The sequence below is a fragment of the Ambystoma mexicanum genome, chromosome 10 (genome assembly GCF_040938575.1).
Source record: "Ambystoma mexicanum isolate Mex_15411 chromosome 10, UKY_AmexF1_1, whole genome shotgun sequence".
Lineage (NCBI taxonomy): Eukaryota > Metazoa > Chordata > Amphibia > Caudata > Ambystomatidae > Ambystoma > Ambystoma mexicanum.
The window spans coordinates 21,966,628-21,985,682 of NC_090932.1; the positions used below are offsets into that span (position 1 = coordinate 21,966,628).

The 19,055-nt window shown below is 47.7% G+C and overlaps 1 protein-coding gene across 2 annotated transcripts in view; it reads right to left on the bottom strand.

Moving 5' to 3' along the window:
* Nucleotides 1–19,055, bottom strand: part of LOC138491110 (uncharacterized) — a 578,562-nt gene that overhangs the window by 266,341 nt on the left and 293,166 nt on the right. For both annotated transcript variants that reach the window (XM_069617434.1, XM_069617433.1), the window contains exons 45-52: nt 18,289–18,560; nt 15,351–15,497; nt 10,509–10,768; nt 10,176–10,260; nt 5,982–6,092; nt 4,567–4,808; nt 3,227–3,510; nt 2,853–3,127 (exon numbers count right to left, since the gene is read on the bottom strand). In XM_069617434.1, the coding sequence (XP_069473535.1) occupies nt 2,853–3,127; nt 3,227–3,510; nt 4,567–4,808; nt 5,982–6,092; nt 10,176–10,260; nt 10,509–10,768; nt 15,351–15,497; nt 18,289–18,560 (1,676 nt within the window). The remainder of the gene's footprint in view (nt 1–2,852; nt 3,128–3,226; nt 3,511–4,566; nt 4,809–5,981; nt 6,093–10,175; nt 10,261–10,508; nt 10,769–15,350; nt 15,498–18,288; nt 18,561–19,055) is intronic.

The following is a 19,055-nucleotide window of genomic DNA, read 5'->3' on the forward strand; positions in this document are numbered from 1 at the left end:
CATTTTCCCCAAAGCAAAAATGAAATTATGCTCTTTCATATTCTTAAATGAAGAAAATCCTGAGGGTTCTTCGGGTGTCAAAGATCACTGCGGTGGAACTTACAGTTGGAAGTTCTTTACTGCTCTCAGAGCATTGTGGCGTGACATAAAGTTAAAAGGAGATCTTTAAGGGTGAAAGAGCCCTGCAGCATGACACAAAGTTAGAAGATCTTTACAGTTCAATGAACCCTCTGGGGGAATAAAATGTTAGAACAGCTTTGAGGGTCAAACATCCATGTGATGCAACATTTAGTTAGAATAACATCTTTAAGGGTGAGGATGCCCTCAGATGAGAAATAAAGTGAGAAGATCTTTAAGGATCAAAGAGCCCTGCTAGGGGAAATAAAGTTAGAAGATCTTTAAGGGTGAAAGAGTCCTGGGATTGGACATAATGTTAGAAGAGGATCTTTAAGGGTGAAAGAGCCCTGGGATGGGATATAATGTTAGAAGAAGATATTTAAGGGAGAAAGAGCCCTGGGATGGGATGGACATAATGTTAGAAGAAGATCGTTAAGGGTGAAAGAGCCCTGGGATGGGACATAATGTTAGAAGAAGATCTTTAAGGGTGAAAGAGCCCTGGGATGGGACATAATGTTAGAAGAAGATCTTTAAGGGTGAAAGAGCCCTGGGATGGGATGGACATAATGTAAGAAGAAGATCTTTAAGGGTGAAAGAGCCCTGATATGGGACATAATGTTAGAAGAAGATCTTTAAGGGTGAAATAGCTCTGCAATGGGACATTATGTTAGAAGGAGATCTTTAAGGGTGAAATAGCTCTGCGATGGGACATTATGTTAGAAGAAGATCTTTAAGGGTGAAAGAGCCCTGGGATGGGACATAATGTTAGAAGATGGTCTTAAAGGGTGAAAGAGCCCTGGGATGGGATATAATGTTAGAAGATCTTTAAGGGTGAAAGAGTCCTGGGGTGGGACATAATGTTAGAAGATGGTCTTAAAGGGTGAAAGAGCCCTGCAATGGGATATAATGTTAGAAGAAGATCTTTAACGGTAAAAGAGCACTTCAGCATGTGGTAAAGTTAGAATAATATCTTTAAGGACGAAAGATCTCTGCAATGAGAAATAAAGTTCGACAGATATATTTAAGAGTGAAAGAGCCCTGCAGTGCTACATAAAGTTAGAAGAAGATCTTTAAGGGTGAACATCTCCAGAGGTGAGAAATCAAACTTGAAGATCTTTAAGTATCAAAGAGCCCTGCAGTGCCATGTGAAGTTAGAAGAAGATCTTTAAGGGTGAAAGGGCCCTGAGGTGAGAAATAAAGTTAGAAGACCTTTAAGTGTCAAAGTGCCCTCTGTGGGTCATAACATTAGGAGAAGATTATTAAGGGGCATAGAGCTCTGTGGTGGAACATAAAGTTAGAAGAAGATCTTTAAGGGTGAACATCTCCAGAGGTGAGAAATCAAGTCAGAAGATGTTTAAGGATCAAAGAGCCCTGCAGTGCCATGTGAAGGTAGAAGAAGATATTTAAGGGTGAAAGAGCCCTGAGGTGAGAAATACAGTTAGAAGACCTTTAAGTGTCAAAGTGCCCTCTGTGGGTCATAACATTAGGAGAAGATTATTAAGGGGCCTAGAGCTCTGTGCTGGAACATAAAGTTGGAGCTCAACTGAAGTTTGAACGAGTGCCGAGTAGAGCTCTAGTCCACAGCAATAAAATAATACAATGATATCCCCGACTTCTGGGGACCTCAGGATTCTCCCTAATCCAAAAGAAAGAAAGACTAAGCAAGTAAACCTGATGCCCCACCTATGCATTTACTGAGGGCGACCCTGGCATTTACAGGGCACCAAAAAGTAAAATAAGAAGTGGTAAATAATCAGTTAGTGAACTTTTTTAAAGCTGTTATTTAAAGCTTAGAGAATAAATGAACAGCTTGTAGAAGAGAAATGCCAATCACTGCTTAGGAGCTTTAATGTAAACATTCTGGATGCTTCCGACGTGTTTGGGGGATGTTAAGTAAGCATTACTCTTTGTCTAGGGTTCAGTAGGAAGAATCTCCAGAAAGCAGGGATCCCAATCTTGGTCATACTGCATAAGTGGCAGTGGCCAGACCATTGCCCCAGCACAGCAGATGCAGTAACAAGCTGCAATAGTATGGATTCATAAGAAGGATGGACCAGGAAGGATACTCTGGGTAGGACATGGGAGAGGGCATGCAGAGGGTGACAGGCAAGAGAGGCCAAAGGGCACCGAGATTTGATTCCTTTTCTGATGGATCTGCAGCTGTGTGACTCTCATTGAATCTCGCTTTCTCAAATATTCTGTCCCGGCCCTCCCTTGATCCATGGTGATGCCTCTGGCTGCTGGAATCTCAAGATGAAGTTGAGATCATGGAGACAAGATGCAGGAAGGATAGCTCAGGGGCAACGCGTCTTGGAAGCAAGACAACGTGGCGCAACACAGGTTTGAATCCCGATCCCACACTTAGAAACCACTCGCTGGTAAGCGCGTTATAAGTGAACAATAAAATTAAAATAAATAAAATTCTAAATTCAAGGGGTCCTATTGTATTCATCATCCCACAGCAGGTGCACCTGAACCCAATCACACACTCTTTCTTTTACAGTAACAAGTTTAATAATGTGATATTTGCATAGTGCTGTTATCTAAAGCGCTTTGCATGGAAAATATTGTATATGCAATTATCGTCCTCAAAAGAATGAAATCCTGAGATGACATTGCTGTGATTTAAACCTGCGACCCGTAATCACACCTCCCTATCACAACAGCAAGAGCTCAACTCAAATCAGCTATTGTATGTGGTCTCTACAACTTTAGGAACAAACTATCCAACTTACGGCAGAATGTGTTGTTCCTCCAGGGGTCTATGGTTACCCCCTGCGCTTGACAGGCATCTGCGTAAGACTGCAGGCTCAGGCAGAGGGCTCCAGGGTCTAAGTGCGACTCACACAAATCATACGCGCAGTTAGTGAAGTAATGCGCTGGATGTATCACACCGTGACACCGCTGGAAAGGGCCATTGCTGTCTATGATGATTCCACAGAAGCTGTTGCTTGCTATGTTTTGCTTTTCATCATCAGTGCATTGTGGGGTGTGAGGTCCTGTTGAACACCTGTTGACATACAATGCTCTGTTAGTGGTTGTAGTTTTTATTGAGTCATGACCGATTAATTATAAATGATGAAGATATTTTGCTGCAAGAAGGACCCACCTGGTGTCATTGTCCACCTGCCAGCTGTTACCCAGACTGCTTGAATCCGGCTCCAGGACTCCATCTGGATTTAGGAAGTCGTCTGTGGCGTTTCCATTGTAATTCCCACACATGCCACAGACCTTGCCTTTGTAGGTGCTGAGAAGAGTCACCTCCACCCTGTGGACCCCATCGAACCTGACCGTCAGGCCAAAGTCTGTAGTGACCATGACGTACTGTCCACTGCGGAAGACCTGCAGACCTGGTGGCCTTACTACAGGTACGTGTTCTGTTTGGCCGTTCACCTAGAATCAGAAGACATCAGAAGACATCAGTGACTCTAAAAAGACTGCACAGAAGAACAATCCTATCAAGAGACGAGAGTGGCCCTGGCACAGCAGAAACAGCACCAACAGCACAGAGATGCGAGGGAAGCCTTTCCTCAAACTTGCGTGTTGAAGTTTTACGGTGTTTGTGCAGAAAAATGTATTTGTGCGAACGCAGCTAAACTTTAAAGCTGCAAGTTTCAGGAAAGTTTCCCTCAACTCCCTGCCTAACAAAAATAAAATGCACACACCAGCCAGGCAACTCCCCACGGATTGCGGGCCAACATATCACATATGTGCTCGTTCACATCCGAGGGGTGGGGCTGATGTGCACACTTGTTTTTTGTTAAGCAGAAAGGTGAGGGGAACATTGTGGCGCGTTAGCTCATTATGTATGTATTTGTGCAAGGAGTGTATTTATATGTATGATGTAATGTGTGTGTGATGGAGCGCGTGTGAACGAGCGAGTGTACAGCATACATGCAAAACCTCCCGTTTTAGGTGGGAGACTCGCGATTATTCAATTAAAAATAGTGCTATTTTTCACTGTCTGCCGCCTAAAACAAGTATAACCCCAATGCAATCCTATGGGAACATGGCAGCCTCCTGATTTCTGTAGTGAAATCTCCCTCTCTGGGCCTCCAGAATGTTGGCATGTCTGGTACAGTGAACGGGGGCATGAGTGGGCACAGCGTCTAAGTTTCCCAGTGGCCCCCCCTCCCATTACCAGTGACCCCAACCCCGCCCCTGCTCTTCACCCAAGGCTTTGGCAATGCTGGACTGTGGCTTCAAGGGCCATGAGCAATCCTTGATTCCCTACCAGCCTCCTGCTCATCTTATTATCCAACACGCTCAGCATTAGGCCCTGAAGCCCGAGATCAGGCCATGGATGAAATGAAAAGGGTTAACCCTGGCGTGAATGAAGACTCCTGCTGGGGGTATCTCGTCCAGTTGTCTTAAAGCGGCGTTCGGGTATTTATTTGTTCTTTCCGTCTGTCCATGCAATCTGAGCAGGCCACGTGCAGCTGCACCTACCTTCACCGCTCTAGCCTGGCCCAGCGTGACCCTGTATCCATGCACGTCCACGTTCACGTATTTGACGTACGAAACATGCGTGTTCCCGCCTCGGTGCTCATTGGCTGCCTCGACGTTGAAGTAGGGGAGGGAGCTGTTGACGTCACACAGTCTGGATAAGGTGTAAGTGCAGTTCCCCATGAAATGGTGGGCTTGGTCATCAAAGGTGTAGTAGTGGGGGTCTCCTTCGGCCACACAGGAATCTGAGACACAAGGGGAAGTTCACACTGTTAGTACATGTGCATGGGGGCAGCTGGGAATCCAGCCATCCTGACGTAAACATCTCCTGACCCACGTGGCCTAGGAAAATACCAGCCTAAACTTCATGAAAGATCATGCGCCTTATCCCAGAAAGCATACCACTGGCGGTAAAATACCGTGCATCTGTTATTTACCACTCCGCCAGGCGAAGCCACTGGCAGCATTGCAATCACACACTACGGGCCTCATTACAACTCAGGCGGTAAGGGTTTTACGGCGGCGTAAACAGCGCCGACCCTTACCGCCTGAGTACGAGGTCCCTTAGCGCCATGGCGGACTTAACACCTGCTTTTAGCAGGTGTTAAAATCCATGGCGCTAAGGGACCATGGAGTTAATTACGCCACCGTAATTTACGGTGGCGTAATTAACACCTTCCCCACTCCCATTATGCCCTATGGGGCAAAATGGGAATGGGGAAGGGTAAATGGGAAAATGGGGATTTACCGCCCCGCCAAGGTTGGAATGGGGCGGTAAATCTGCCAACCACCACGGCGTAAACGTAGTTTACGCCATGGTGGTAAAGTCACGGCCCAGGCGGTAACTTACCGCCTGGGTCGTAATGAGGCCCTACATCAGGATAACAACCTTTTCTGCTTTTCCAGCTGCTGCACAGTCATGGCCTGACTGTATTGTGTTGCACAATGGAGACTGCCAACTGTCACACTGTTCTGCCAACTGTGTTTGTACTGTCATTTGTGATCAACCCTGGTGGTATTTTCTTCAATTGGAAACCTGATTATGTGGATTTTAGTAGCAGGCACTAGTTCCTACTTCTGTAATCAGAACTTCATTAACGCTGGTGTTAATCGACAGTTACCAGCAGTGGTATTTTTACCACATGTCCTATTTCTAGGGCGAGTAAATCTAAGTGCAAGGCTCTCAGTGGCAGGAGGTGAGCTGGAGGAAGGGATGGGCGTAACTAGCCTGCTGGGAAGGAGGGAAACTGCAGCAGCAGCAGCAGAGTGAGGAGAGACATAACAAGCCACCTCTACACCCCCCATTTCACACCAAAGGAGGTGAACTATGAATTTGCAAGCAGAGGAAGAGAGGAGACGTTTGGGGGGGGGGTGTCAGCACTCGTGGGATCGGGGTGCCTCTCGTGCCCCATAGTCACCTGGTCGCCCTGGGCCGGTTGTTGTCGTCGTGGCTGCAGTTGGAGTGGTACTGGCGATGCTGATGGTAGGCCTCATGGTACTGGGAGTAGAGGTTGGAGTAGTGGTGCTACCTGAAAGAACAAGCAATACATTCATCAGCTCCCTGAGCAGTGTGTGGCAGTGCACACACCTCCTCTCTGCAGGAGCAACGATAAGACCGTACATGACAAGTGTATACGAGGCATGGACACACCAATCACAAGAACACGTTCACCGGTACCGCCATCATCACAGGGTCGCTGTCCACAGGAGGTGGGGGGGTCATGTGGTCCCATATCATTGGCATTCCATACATTTGTGAAATGCCATATACTTGATATGTATCTTTTACAATTGGTGAATTTTAGATTTGCTGACAGGGAACCTTCAAGTAAGAAGCCTAAGGGGTGAAAGGTGCTTCTGGGGTGGTGGTGGCGGGCGGAGGGGGCGGTGGTTGGTGCTCTAGTTAGAAATACAACACAAATCGATGCCCAGGGCTCACGCTCAGGGGGGCCATACCAAGGAACGCCTGCCAAAAATGTGAGCTCCTCTGCTGAGAATGAACAAGGCCAAATCTCTTCCATGGGATGGTGGCAACCAGGCCCCCTCCCATGGAAGCAGGCTCTCCAATCACATTTTAGCTCTCTGTGCTATTCCACATGTCAGTCTAGTCCCACCCACAAGGGCAGTCCAGCAAAAACTGCCAGGAATTTCTCCTCTGCAGAAGAGTGCCACCTGCAACCCCAGTCACGTGCTTCTGCCATGCTGGGCGTCAACAGTAACATGTGCCTGAGGTACACTCTCTCAGGCACCACTAGCAACCCCAGTCACGGCGTTCTGCCTTGCTGGGCGTCAACAGTAACATGTGCCTGAGGTACTCTCTCTCAGGCACCACTAGCAACCCCAGTCATGTGTTTCTACTTTGCTGCGCGTCAACAGTAACGTGTGCCTGAGGTACACTCTCTCTCAGGCGCCACCAGCAACCCCAGTAGAGTGTTTCTGCTTTGCTGGGCGTCAACAGTAACGTGTGCCTGTGGTACACTCTCTCTCAGGCGCCACCAGCAACCCCAGTCATGTGTTTCTACCTTGCTGGGCGTCAACAGTAACGTGTGCCTGAGGTACACTCTCTCAGGCGCCACCAGCAACCCCAGTAGCATGTTTCTGCCTTGCTGGGTGTCAACAGTAACATGTGCCTGAGGTATACTCTCTCAGGCACCACTAGCAACCCGAGTCACAGGGTTCTGACTTGCTGGGCGTCAACAGTAACATGTGCCTGAGGTACTCTCTCTCAGGCACCACTAGCAACCCCAGTCATGTGTTTCTACCTTTCTGCGCGTCAACAGTAACGTGTGCCTGAGGTACACTCTCTCTCAGGCACCACCAGCAACCCCAGTAGAGTGTTTCTGCCTTGCTGGGCATCAACAGTAATGTGTGCCTGAGGTACACTCTCTCTCTGGCGCCACCAGCAACCCCAGTCATGTGTTTATACCTTGCTGCGCGTCAACAATAATGTGTGCCTGAGGTACACTCTCTCTCAGGCGCCACCAGCAACCCCAGTAGAGTGTTTCTGCCTTGCTGGGCGTCAACAGTAACATGTGCCTGAGGTACACTCTCTCTCAGGCGCCACCAGCAACCCCAGTAGAGTGTTTCTGCCTTGCTGGGCGTCAACAGTAAAATGTGCCTGAGGTACACTCTCTCAGGCACCACTAGCTACCCCAGTCACGGGGTTCTGCCTTGCTGGGCGTCAACAGTAACGTGTGCCTGAGGTATACTCTCTCTCAGGTGCCACCAGCAACCCCAGTGACGTGTTTCTGCCTTGCTGGGTGTCATCAGTAAAATGTGCCTGAGGTACACTCTCTCAGGCACCACTAGCAACCCCAGTCACGGGGTTCTGCCTTGCTGGGCGTCAACAGTAACGTGTGCCTAATGTACTCACTCTCAGGCCCAAGAGGGAAAACAGGCCAAAAAGGCTAGTGTGGAACAGGGCGATGTGTGCACAACAGAGAGGCAAATGTCAATCACTCTTTGTGCTTCAAAATGCAAAGAGGGGAACCAAAGTGGGGCATTTATTTTTCTGGTGCTTGGCCTATTATTTTCACCTGGCTCAGGTGCGGTTTGTGGGACTCTGTGCCTCGCGTTCCGGGGAGCTCAGCCCTGATATTTGATATTTGAATTATTCATCGCATGCTCAGGACAAGTTGAATCATACCTAGGCGCCGATGGAAGTTTTGTGTCGGCAAAAGCGACCAAAGGTAGCAAACTCAGCAACGGCAGAAGTAGCCCAAAGGCCCAGTTACAGTGGTATGAACACCCATCCACCACTTAATCAGATGAGTTTTTAAAGCTTCACGGAACGGCAAATAGGATTTCAGGACCCGAAGTTCCATTGGCGGCCTTATCCCAAATGTTTGGGTGCCCCTAGAGACACGGAGGGTGGAACTACTATCAACAGTTTGTCCCCCGAGCCCAACTGACAGGAGGGTAAGTACCTGCCAATTTTATTTGACAAATATGAGGGGTCAGGGTCATTTAGACATTTAAAAACTAGGCAAAGGAATCTAAACCCGACTCTGTCTTTTCCGGTGAACCAATGAAGGTATTGGCTCAGTCCTGACACAGGAGATGACTTTCTCACTCTGAATATCAGTCTCACTGCTGCATTTTGCGCTCTTTGCAACCGCTGAAGTTGATTAGTAGGAATGCCTGCAAGTCGGCCACTGCAGTAGTGCAGTTGGGAGTACACCAGGGCCCCCACCACCACTGCATGGTGATCCGCAGGAACAAACAGCAGTGCCAGGGGCTGAGACGCAGAGTATAACGCACAGACTGTACCCTGGCACCCTCCTGAGCATCTCCTCCTCAGGTTTTCCTGCTAGATACAGCCTAGGGTCTTCACTTTAGTGACATACGATAGTTCTGTACCCAGAAAACACGGTGGGTGGGGATGCCTCATAGGGTCATGGAGATATTTAGGTCCGACCAGTGCCACTTTGGGTTTTTTGCATTGAGTTGAAGCTAGTTGGCGGACATTCAGCCACTGACCTCATCCATGCACTGTTGGACCCTTAGGAAGGACTCACCCACATTACCTATCTCGATGAACATCTGCATGTCACCAGTGGAGGAATGGAGATGTACCTTGTGTCTCTTAAAAATGTCCATACAAGGAAGCAGGTACATGTTAAAGAGAAGGGGGATGCGGGGGATCCCTGAGGGACTCTGCAGTTCTGAGGGAGGAGTTTTGAGATAAACTCTCCCATTTTCACCCTTTGTTGCCAATCAATTAGGAATTGATGAAACCATTTAAAGGTTACTACTGATACCTTTGCGATCTCTAGGAGACGATTGATCAGGACACAGTGATCCACCAGGACAAATGCCGCAGAGAGATCCAGCGTGACCAGGAGGGATAGTTCCCCTGTTGACTGTTCTTGGGCAAGTGGCAGCAGAGACAAGACTGCAGTCTTTCTTTCATTTTTACTCATTCCGGGTAAAGTTTTGGGTCACCTAAATCATGATTGGTAACATGCCCAAGGCATATTTGTCATCCAAGTCGCCACAAGTTAAGAGGGAGAAAAAAAGAGCGTGAGAGAGTGAAAAATAAAGAGAGATGGGAGGGAGAGAGAGGGAGAGACAGAGAGAGGGGGAGAGAAAGAGATAGAGAGAAGGGTTGCCACAAAACAAAAAATAAATAGCAGCAGGAAATTAAGTTGGGGAAAAAACAAATTCAAAAGCTGGAGCTGGGGCCCGCTCATGGGCGTACAATAGTTATTTCTTGAGAGCCTTTGAGATGCTCTGGGCGTGGCAAGCCCAAGAACACTCGAGGACAGGGCTGAGTTTGTGAAGTTTGTCCAGTTAATTAAAAGTCTTTTTTCAAGATAACCGAAAATGTTTCCTATTGAACCAAAAGTAAGCAAATCGGCCCACAACCTTTTTAAGTCAATGCATGAGAGAGAAGGTTGTGTGAAGATGCCCAAACTCCCAATTTGTGAGAGGGACATAAGATGGCCGATGAGAGCGAACGTAATTGGAAGATTTCTTGTCTGTCTATCATCTGTCTCTGGGCCACCTGGTGCACGGTATACATGCATTCAAGAAAAGTAAAGGCCTCTTCTTGACTGGAGGAAGTGACTCCCCATAGCTCTCAGACAACCCTCAGAGCAACCTTCACATACCTGAACAATATCCCAGAACAATGGAGATATCATCGACTGCCACATCACTGCGGAAGTCCTGGCCCCTCACGCCTTGAAAGATGACCTGCCATTACAGCAAGGGACACAGGTTAGAAAACAGGAACGAAAGAACTGCATTTTAAAGGACACAAACACTATAAAGCAGTGAATAACTATTGCTCTATAAAGCAAAGCTCAAAATGGTAGAACTTGAAAATCAGGCTAGATAGAATTTGCAACAAGTCAATGTAAAATCTTCTTAGGAAATACATTGAGAAAACTCAAAGTGCCGAGCGGGGTATATGTGTGTGTCCATCAAAGTGAATAACCCACCTGTCTAGTGGTTGACCCTTCTAGGGGGACCTTCTCAAGATTCCACTGGTTCCCCTTGTTGCCATTTTCTGACCACACATGGGAGGTTGATCCGTCCTTTCCCACCACGAGGACCTTCAACGCCATGTTGTCTCCGACTCCGTACATGTGGTACCAGAAGGACAGACAGTGAGGCCCGCTCGGGATGCACTCTGGACTCCGCAAGTCAGCGAAATCGCCATGGTTGGACTCGCTGCCGTCGATGTAGATGTAATAACCAGCTGGAGAACAGAAGGATGTTAAACCAAGTCCTAAAACTCACTGCATCTCACAATAGAATGACAGAGAAAAAGTACCAGGCAACCCTGCAAACACAGAAAGACAGACTACGTAGCATGACTTCAGGGAACACGTTTTTGCTTGTTTCTTAAATAAGGCACATTACTCGATCTAACACCACTGGACAAGAAGCAGCTTACCCCCCCAGAACTGCCTGTGCGGTTACGGCAAAGGGCCCCGGGTCCCAATTTCAAATGTGTTCAGAGCATTCTTGTGTGGCGTTCAGCTTCCTATAAAGGTTGTCTTTCGGGTGACTGGTTGCAGGGCATTCAAAGCAACAGAAACTTTGTTTTAATGGACAGTGGGCCTCTTTCTGAGCTGGGTGGTACAGTACAAATCTGACATTAATTTAGTTACTAGTGCTTTCTTGGGTGGTAACAGAAAACGACACCTCCAAACTAGGAGTTTGAGGCTACAGCGAAGGAGTTACCTGTAGATAAGTGCTAGACGTGTATGATATATGATATGATATGATATATTTATAATGTGCTTAATACCCAGAGGTTTTAAGCATGGACCAGGGGATCAAACCTGTGTTTCTGCGTGTTGTCTTGTTTCCAAGGTGAGCACGTTGCCCCTGATCTATCCCCCCGTAGTGTCTGTGATCATTTCTATATATCCCCCATGGAGTGCTATGGACTTTGTGAACTGCCCATCCACGAATTCTCACCCTGCAGTAATTGCACCATACATGGGGACAGTATCGGGCATCGAGTCTGGCCATAATTGTGATGGAATTAGAATTAATCCCATGATGAAGCAGAGGGATAGTAGGCCATCTTTGCATTTTGAAAGGTCTACAATAAAATGGGGATGACAGGTATATATGAGACAAGCTGTATTGCTTGCACCACTGCTTGTGTTGGCCATTGCTGTATCGCTGCTTTTTCAGCACTTCCAGCTTAGCTGTGACTTGAGAGCAACACTCCAGCTAATCCAGGACACGGAGTTGCAAGCCGGGAAAAGAAGTAGAACGCAAACCTCTATAAGCGCTTCTCAGAGCCATGACCATGGCACATCTTGCGATCAGAGGTGTTTGTGGCACCTCGCTGTGCAGGAGGCACTTTTCCAGGGTGTGCGCTCAGTGTGAGAATTGGGAAGATGGCCAAGTGCAGCCGGCTCAAGATTGCACGATTTAACGATAGGCCTTGCTTCCACGGGAGCTCAACGCCGTCTGATCAGAAGGAGCACCCACCACTAAGTGAACATGTTAGTGCTATGCTATCAGTGTGTTCAGGTTTCTTTGGCAACTTGGGGGAGTAGAGCTGCTTCCTGCGGAGCTGGTTGGCCACCCAGAATATACTTGGGAGGAGTCCGGATTGACCAATAACCACTGAGGATCTTGGCGATGCAAATGCGTACACCGTCAACACTGCTGCTTTCTTGGTCCCAGGGGTTGCTGATGATATAGATGACATCATCTGACCCATCAAAAATAAACCTAATCATTGTTTGTAAAACATTTGCACATAGCTTGAAGGGCATGACAAAGGTCAAGTCGAAGCTTTCTCGGAGAGTGGGCGGCACCACATAAAAGCATGAGCCCCCTAGAAGGACAGTGCTGACCCACGATGAATCTTCAGTTTGAGGTGCATGGGATAGCCTCTTTGCCTCTTGGACTATGAGCCTTTGCTTTTCTCCCTATTGCTTCCTAATGACTGCACTGTCTCTCCACACTGTGCTACTAACCTATAATGCATTCACTCCTGCTCCTTCTGCTGCTTCTACCCACCGCTCCCTACACCTTCCACTTTTACTATACCTATTATACAACTCACCACTCGAATCTCCTACTCCTCCATTTCTCTTCCACCTCCTTCCAACAAACAGAGCTGACGCGCTAACCATACCTCCTCACAAACCTATCCACCTCACCTCTCTACCTCTGAGACTCAACTTCTCACTCTTCCTTACCTCATCAACTGAACGTTGCACTCTGGGATGCTTAGTCTGTATGCAGCACAACTTCTTTTATCACTGACTACGTATACTCCAGCTCCCCTCCCCCAGACCTTCTCGCTATCACTGAAACCTGGATTTATCCATCAGACACTGCCACTCTGGCAGTCCTACATGACTCCAAACTATCTTGCATTCACTCTACACAACTGAATCTGGGTCATCTTCGACTCCTCTCTCTCTTTTATTACTCACATCTTGGACCTTGCCAAGAAGGCACACTTTCAACTTCACCTCCTTAGAGGCATTCTCCCTTTCCTCACCTTCCCTCAGAAGGTCAATGTCTCAAGAGGTGTGGTCATATCCAGGCTGGATTACTGCAGCAGCCTCTTCCTCAACCTGCCTCTTTCTTTACTCTGCCCACTTCAACTAAACCAGAATAGGGCTGCAAGACTTATCCTTGACCTCAAGCCCAGGGACCGCATCTCTACAGCCCTAAAATCTCTCCAGTGGCTCCTGGTTGCTGCAAGGATCAAATTCAAATCCATCTGCATCATCCATAAGGCTGTCTGGGCACTGGGGCCACGCTGTCTGCAGCTCTCTCTTACTAAGTAGTCTCCTTCCAGATCGCTTCGATCTTCTGGCTCCAGCTCCAAGCAGAGAGCTGGGGGCAGATCTCCCTCCTCTGGAACAGTCTCCCTCTCTATCTCTTTCTTGAACCGGACCATCTCAAGTTCTGCAAACAGCTCCAAACATTTCTCTTCTTCTCCTCCTTCCCTCTCCCCCTCCCATGCTAACCATCCCCGCAGTCGCTGAGACTGGTGACCTGGTCCCTCAAGAGTCCAATAGGGTCCTGGCCTTCTGCCCAATCACCTGCAGCACCCGCCAACCTGCACTGTCCTCTGGCGCACACCCACCTGTTGGGTGGTTTTCACCAGCCCTGCACTTACCTGTTGGGTGGCAGACCTCCCTCTTAGCTTGGGACGTCCCCGCCCATGCACTGCACGTAGAGGCAACTTTGGCACTTTCCCCTTAGGGGACCCTTTAGCACTTACACCACTGCCCCCCGCCCCTTTCTTTTTCACTGCACTTGCATGTTCCGAATGTCACAAGGCTTAGTAGAACCGATTTTCCTTCAATAACTTATTCATTGCCATTTTCCTTGTTTGTTGTTCCCGTGCTCCCTTCCCTTGTGCCTTGTGGCGCTCTGAAACAGTATTCTTGTTGGACAAGCTCCTAATATATATCCAGTAAATACATTAAATAAATAAATACATATTAAGAAAATCAGGCACCTCCTTCCTTTCAAAACCACCAAGAATCTCTTAACCACTCGAGTCTTCTCTAAACTGGACTCCTGTCTCAGTTATCTCTTTGGTTTCTCCAACTATGCTTTCTGTTCTCTTGACAAGATCATTAACTTTGCTGCCAGGACTCTCTTTGAACTCCCTCACTGCACACCTGCTTCCATGTACCATCACCAGGCAGGATGGCTGATGATGCAAAGCAGGGCCAGATTTAAATGTCTGCTCCTGGTTCAAAAATCTGTACACAGTAAGGCACCACGTTATCTATCCATCTCTATCCAACTCTATGAGGCTTCTCGTAATCTCTGCTCTGCCTCCTCGACTACCCTTGTGGCTCCTCGCCCTTTCTGAGCTTCCTCTGGCATCTGCTCTTTCCGTCTCCTTGCTCCACTTGCATGGAACTATCCTCCCCTGATCATCCATAAAACAGTCCACTTGGATCTGTTCAAAACCAATTAAAAGCCTTCTTCCTACCCTCGTAACCTACCTCTCATCTGCCTGCTAGCTGGGATGTTTCCCTCGCCTCTAACCTGCTTCTGTCTCTCACTTCCTCAGCCTCCATTCTAGCACTTCATTCATCATGGTCACTTTCTAAGCACCTTTGGCTGTAGCGCCTACTTAAAAATGTCCAATGTTGGTTGTGCTTAATCTATGTATGCCCACTTATGTACTGTCCCTGGTGACTGTTCCATTTACTCCCCTCCACAACCTGGTCAGAATGTCACTTGAACTCAACCCATTGTAAGAAGCTCACTGCTTCCATTCAAATCTGATTTCTTATCTATTCGACGTTCTTTTGTGATCAAAAGAGCATTGTTCCTCCGTGCATATAAATAAATAGAAAGAAAAGGACCCAGGATGGATATTTGCTTGCCGCCACTTAAAATGCCCCACCCCCACAAAGTGCACAAAGCAGTGCCCCGGGGGGAGGGCCTCTGTTTGCTTCACTAGACTATGCGGCACATACCAAGATTCCAGGTGGGATTTGCTTGGAGATCCCTCATTATGCAAAGCTCCGACCTATGTCAATTTCCCTACGGTACTCATAGAATGTCTTATGGGCTTCCTCAGGCTCTGCGCAGGGCAGGCATGCTACTTCACTCATCACTGTGGGACCCTTGACCCTTTTATGCCACTCCATTATTGGGCTCTTCCATTGATTAATCTAAAATATATTTTACAGGTGTAGATGGTTCTAGGGTTTGTGGGGCATCAGTGCTAGATAATTAAAGCAACTCAATAAATAAATTAAATAATTAATAATCATAGATCTCTTGGTCAAAGCGTTATAGAAATAATATGCTTCTTTCATCCATACCTCCTGTAGTGTGGTCAAAGGACGGCCCTGTTAGATCGGACGGGGTTGCGCCCCTCTGACGTTTCCAATCAAGTCTGTCTGTGGTGGATTGCGTCCATTTGCAGAAGTCCTTATCGAATGAACAGTCCAAGGAGCAGCCAGCATCACCTGCAAGATGCAAGTGAACATCAATGCAGCAGGTGCACACACACACACACACACACATCATGATTACACAGATCAACAAACCTATTTAAAAATAAATAGACCAGCTGTTAGGTTGCGAGCACCAATTGCTGTGGTCAATCCTGCGAGTGATGATTAAGGCCAAGCGTCTAACCACCCCTGGACCTGTTCTCTGACGTAACCTTGGGCACAAGGCCTCGTTAGATTCTTCTCCTTCAATTTTCTGAGCATTATTTATAATAAAGTTTCTTTCATCCATTGCAAAATCATATATATTCACATCCTTTATTTTTGGCATTTGTGCCTTTTTCAGTTGTAAGTTCCGAGAGAGTGCTCTCTTCAATTTAGAACTCAAGGTTATGGGCTGAATAACCTCTTTGTGTACGGTGATTGACTCACGTCGTGGTGCCAAGGGAGCAATTTCCCGTGGTCCATCTATGTTGGCGATAGGGACCTTTCCTTTACAATCCTCGACTGCCCCAATCGGAATCAGTGAGTCCATGCTGCCCCAATCAGTTTGAGTCCCTTTATTTATTGTTTCCCTTCGAATAAGTGCTTGACATGCAACATTTACAAAAGAGGGCTGTGGCAAGACGCCTGTCCAAGTAGATCCATGCGTCTGGGAGGCGGTGTTCACATTCAGTGGCTGTAGGCTCGGGTGGTCGGTCAAAAGGGCGAAAAAAAAATCTCGAATAACAAAAATCCCGAAAAAAAAGGCCGAAAAAAAAAATATCGAATTTTTTAAATTTTTTTTATATATGTCTTTTTTGGGTCAGGTAAGTAAAAAAAAGTGTTAAAATAAAAAAAATAGAAAAAAAGTGGGTTGGGGGGGGAACACCCCCATTTCGAAAAAAAACCGTCATAAAAATAAATTCGATATTTTTTTTTCGGCCTTTTTTTCGAGATTTATTAATTCGGTATTATGACCATAAACCGTAGGCTCGATGCCCAGTTATTCAGAGCTTCTGCCAATAGGCATAGATCAAAAGGGTCTTTAGCAATGTTAACCATAGGCTCCGACCACTGGGGAGGACCAATGGAGAGGCCTATGGGCGTCCAATTGAGGAGAGATTGACATAGCTCTCTCTTGATGAACATGGGATTGTGTGATTGAGGGTATCTCCATCATTGCCACAAGTGGGACCTCTGTGGGCAATAGTGACGTCTGCTGGACCACAGGGCCAGTTTTTTGTAGATTGACCGGGGGTACTTGTATCGTATGATCTTTTTTCAGAGAAGGACTGTCTAAAGCCTGTATTAGGCTTGGAGCTTTATGCATGAAGGCAGGGTCTTCAGATAAGTCAATTTTTGTAGCAGAGGATTTACTCTGCTTACTCAGCACTCTCAATCTCCTGCGCTCGCTGAGAGCTGCGACCTCCAGTACCCGATCCCTATTAATCATTGGGATAGGGCCATGGTATCTGCTGTGCCACAGAGGGCTTGTTTGGGTATAGGATTGGCCACAGACTTCTTGTAAGCTGCCATCCTAATGCTCATGTTAGGATACAGTATAATTAGGCACACAAGCAGAAAAGAGACAAAGGCGACCCTCTCCGAGGGAGGAATTATCACCCAGCTAGCAGTCAAGGTAAGAGGACTCTTAGCACGCCAGGACATGCCCTGCTGTCCCCAGCGGATCTCGGTCAGCACTCCTCTGTGATAATACACCGGACTGCCGCTGCCGGCAATCACAGCTGCTCGAAGTGCCTAGGATGTCATGTGGGAGGTGAGGGTACAGCTCCACAGGTTCAAAGTACCCACATACTTCCCCACAAGAAGGCGAGCCATGAAGAGGCGAGCCGCCACCACCACCAGCAACGCAGCCACGCAGCCGTATGCAGCACAAAGCTGACAAGAGAGGAATTACAGGAAGGAACCTAAAAGGACGCTGGAGTCAAGCCGCACGGCCTGCCTACCGCCACCTCTGACTACCAGGTCTCTACTTCCAGGGCTCTCTGCCCACAACCCCACCTCCTCATTCTTTTTCCTGCAAAGCCATTCACAGAGAAGCCAGCAGAAATGTGCTAGATAAAGCCACTTTACCTGAGCTGACCTCGCCTGAGGGATCTGTGTGCAATCTAAAGTAACCTGTTTGAATCCGGGCCAAAGCTGTCTAAGTCCTTCATCCTGAAGTGGTCAATAAATTGATTACTACTCAATTTTTTGCGAAGTGGAAAAGCAGCGGTATGAACCCCTGATGCCCCCTGCATTTCTATCCCACAAACAGGAAAAGTCATGTTTTTTTCTTTTTTTGACCTTTCGCAGTGACCGAACAATTACATGCTTGACTGTGAAAAGCGATGCCAGCAGCCATGTGGGTACATGGAGCTTGTAATACATTAGACCGGCAATTTATTCCCAACACTAATGTATGCAAGGGGGATGGACATCACAACTATTGTGCTGCTATTCAGCCACACTGAAATGTGCAGGTCTCCTTTGGGAATAGGGTGACTTCCACACAGGGGTGTTGCTAGGTCTGGAAAAGACCCGGGGCTATGCTGATGTCGGAACTGTTGGGACTGGGGGCTAGCTAGCCTTTTGGCTGTAGCTCCTGAGAATCTATCCGGGGCTACAACCAAAAGACCAGGGGCTATAGCCCCCTTAACCACCCCCTAGCAACGCCTCTGCTTCCACATTTATAAAACTAGCCCTAATGAAAAAGGTTCATTCTCTGTGCTTGTTCCTTTTACATTTGTTTGCGTGCCTCTTGCCCGGTGTACATATTGATATCCATGCATGTAGGCATTTTTATGAAGTAGGAATAATTTACCACAGACGGTCCCCTCCTTCCAGTCTCCCAGATGCACTCCTGCAGCCTGGCAAGCTGCGGCGTAGGAATCCAGGGCGCGGCACAGTTGCTCGGAGTTTCCTGCGTTGGCGCACAGGTCGTAGATGCAGCTCTCGAAGTATGACTGAGGCGGAATTAGCGAATGGCAGGGTTTGAAGGGGCCAGTCCATGAAGTCAAGATTTTGCACTGATCTTCAGACGCTTGTTGCAATGCAGGTGAGCACACGATGGGTGGAGGAGCAGTGGGCCAGCAACTAATGGAAGAGAAACAGACAGGTGGTCTTTTGCAAAAATGTGCAAGGAAAGGTGTCAAAAGTGAGGGCAAAGACATTTATTACTGTTCATGTTTTGTTATATAAGTATAACCTGTACCAACATCAACTAACGAACACAAACATCTGCGTGGTATACTTTACTCGGAGGCACCTAATACTGGTAAAACAAACGACAAAGATATGCTTTTCCGACCTCACAGGTCCCTTCACCAGGTCAAAATCCATGCCATCGACAGAAAACGCAGGAGTGGGCTTCAAATATGATGCACTTTGGATTCCAAGATGGCCGCCGCGGAGACGAGCTGCGACTAAGCCGCGCTCGCACCGGGCCGCCTAAATATGCACAATTAGAAGCAAAGTCAGCGAGGCAAACGAGCGGATCGCTCCTCCTAACGCTGCCCGTGGGCTCCGGACGATAGGGAGCACGTCGGCGGGGCGCCGAACACCGAGGACGGTACCCTCGGAGAAGTCACC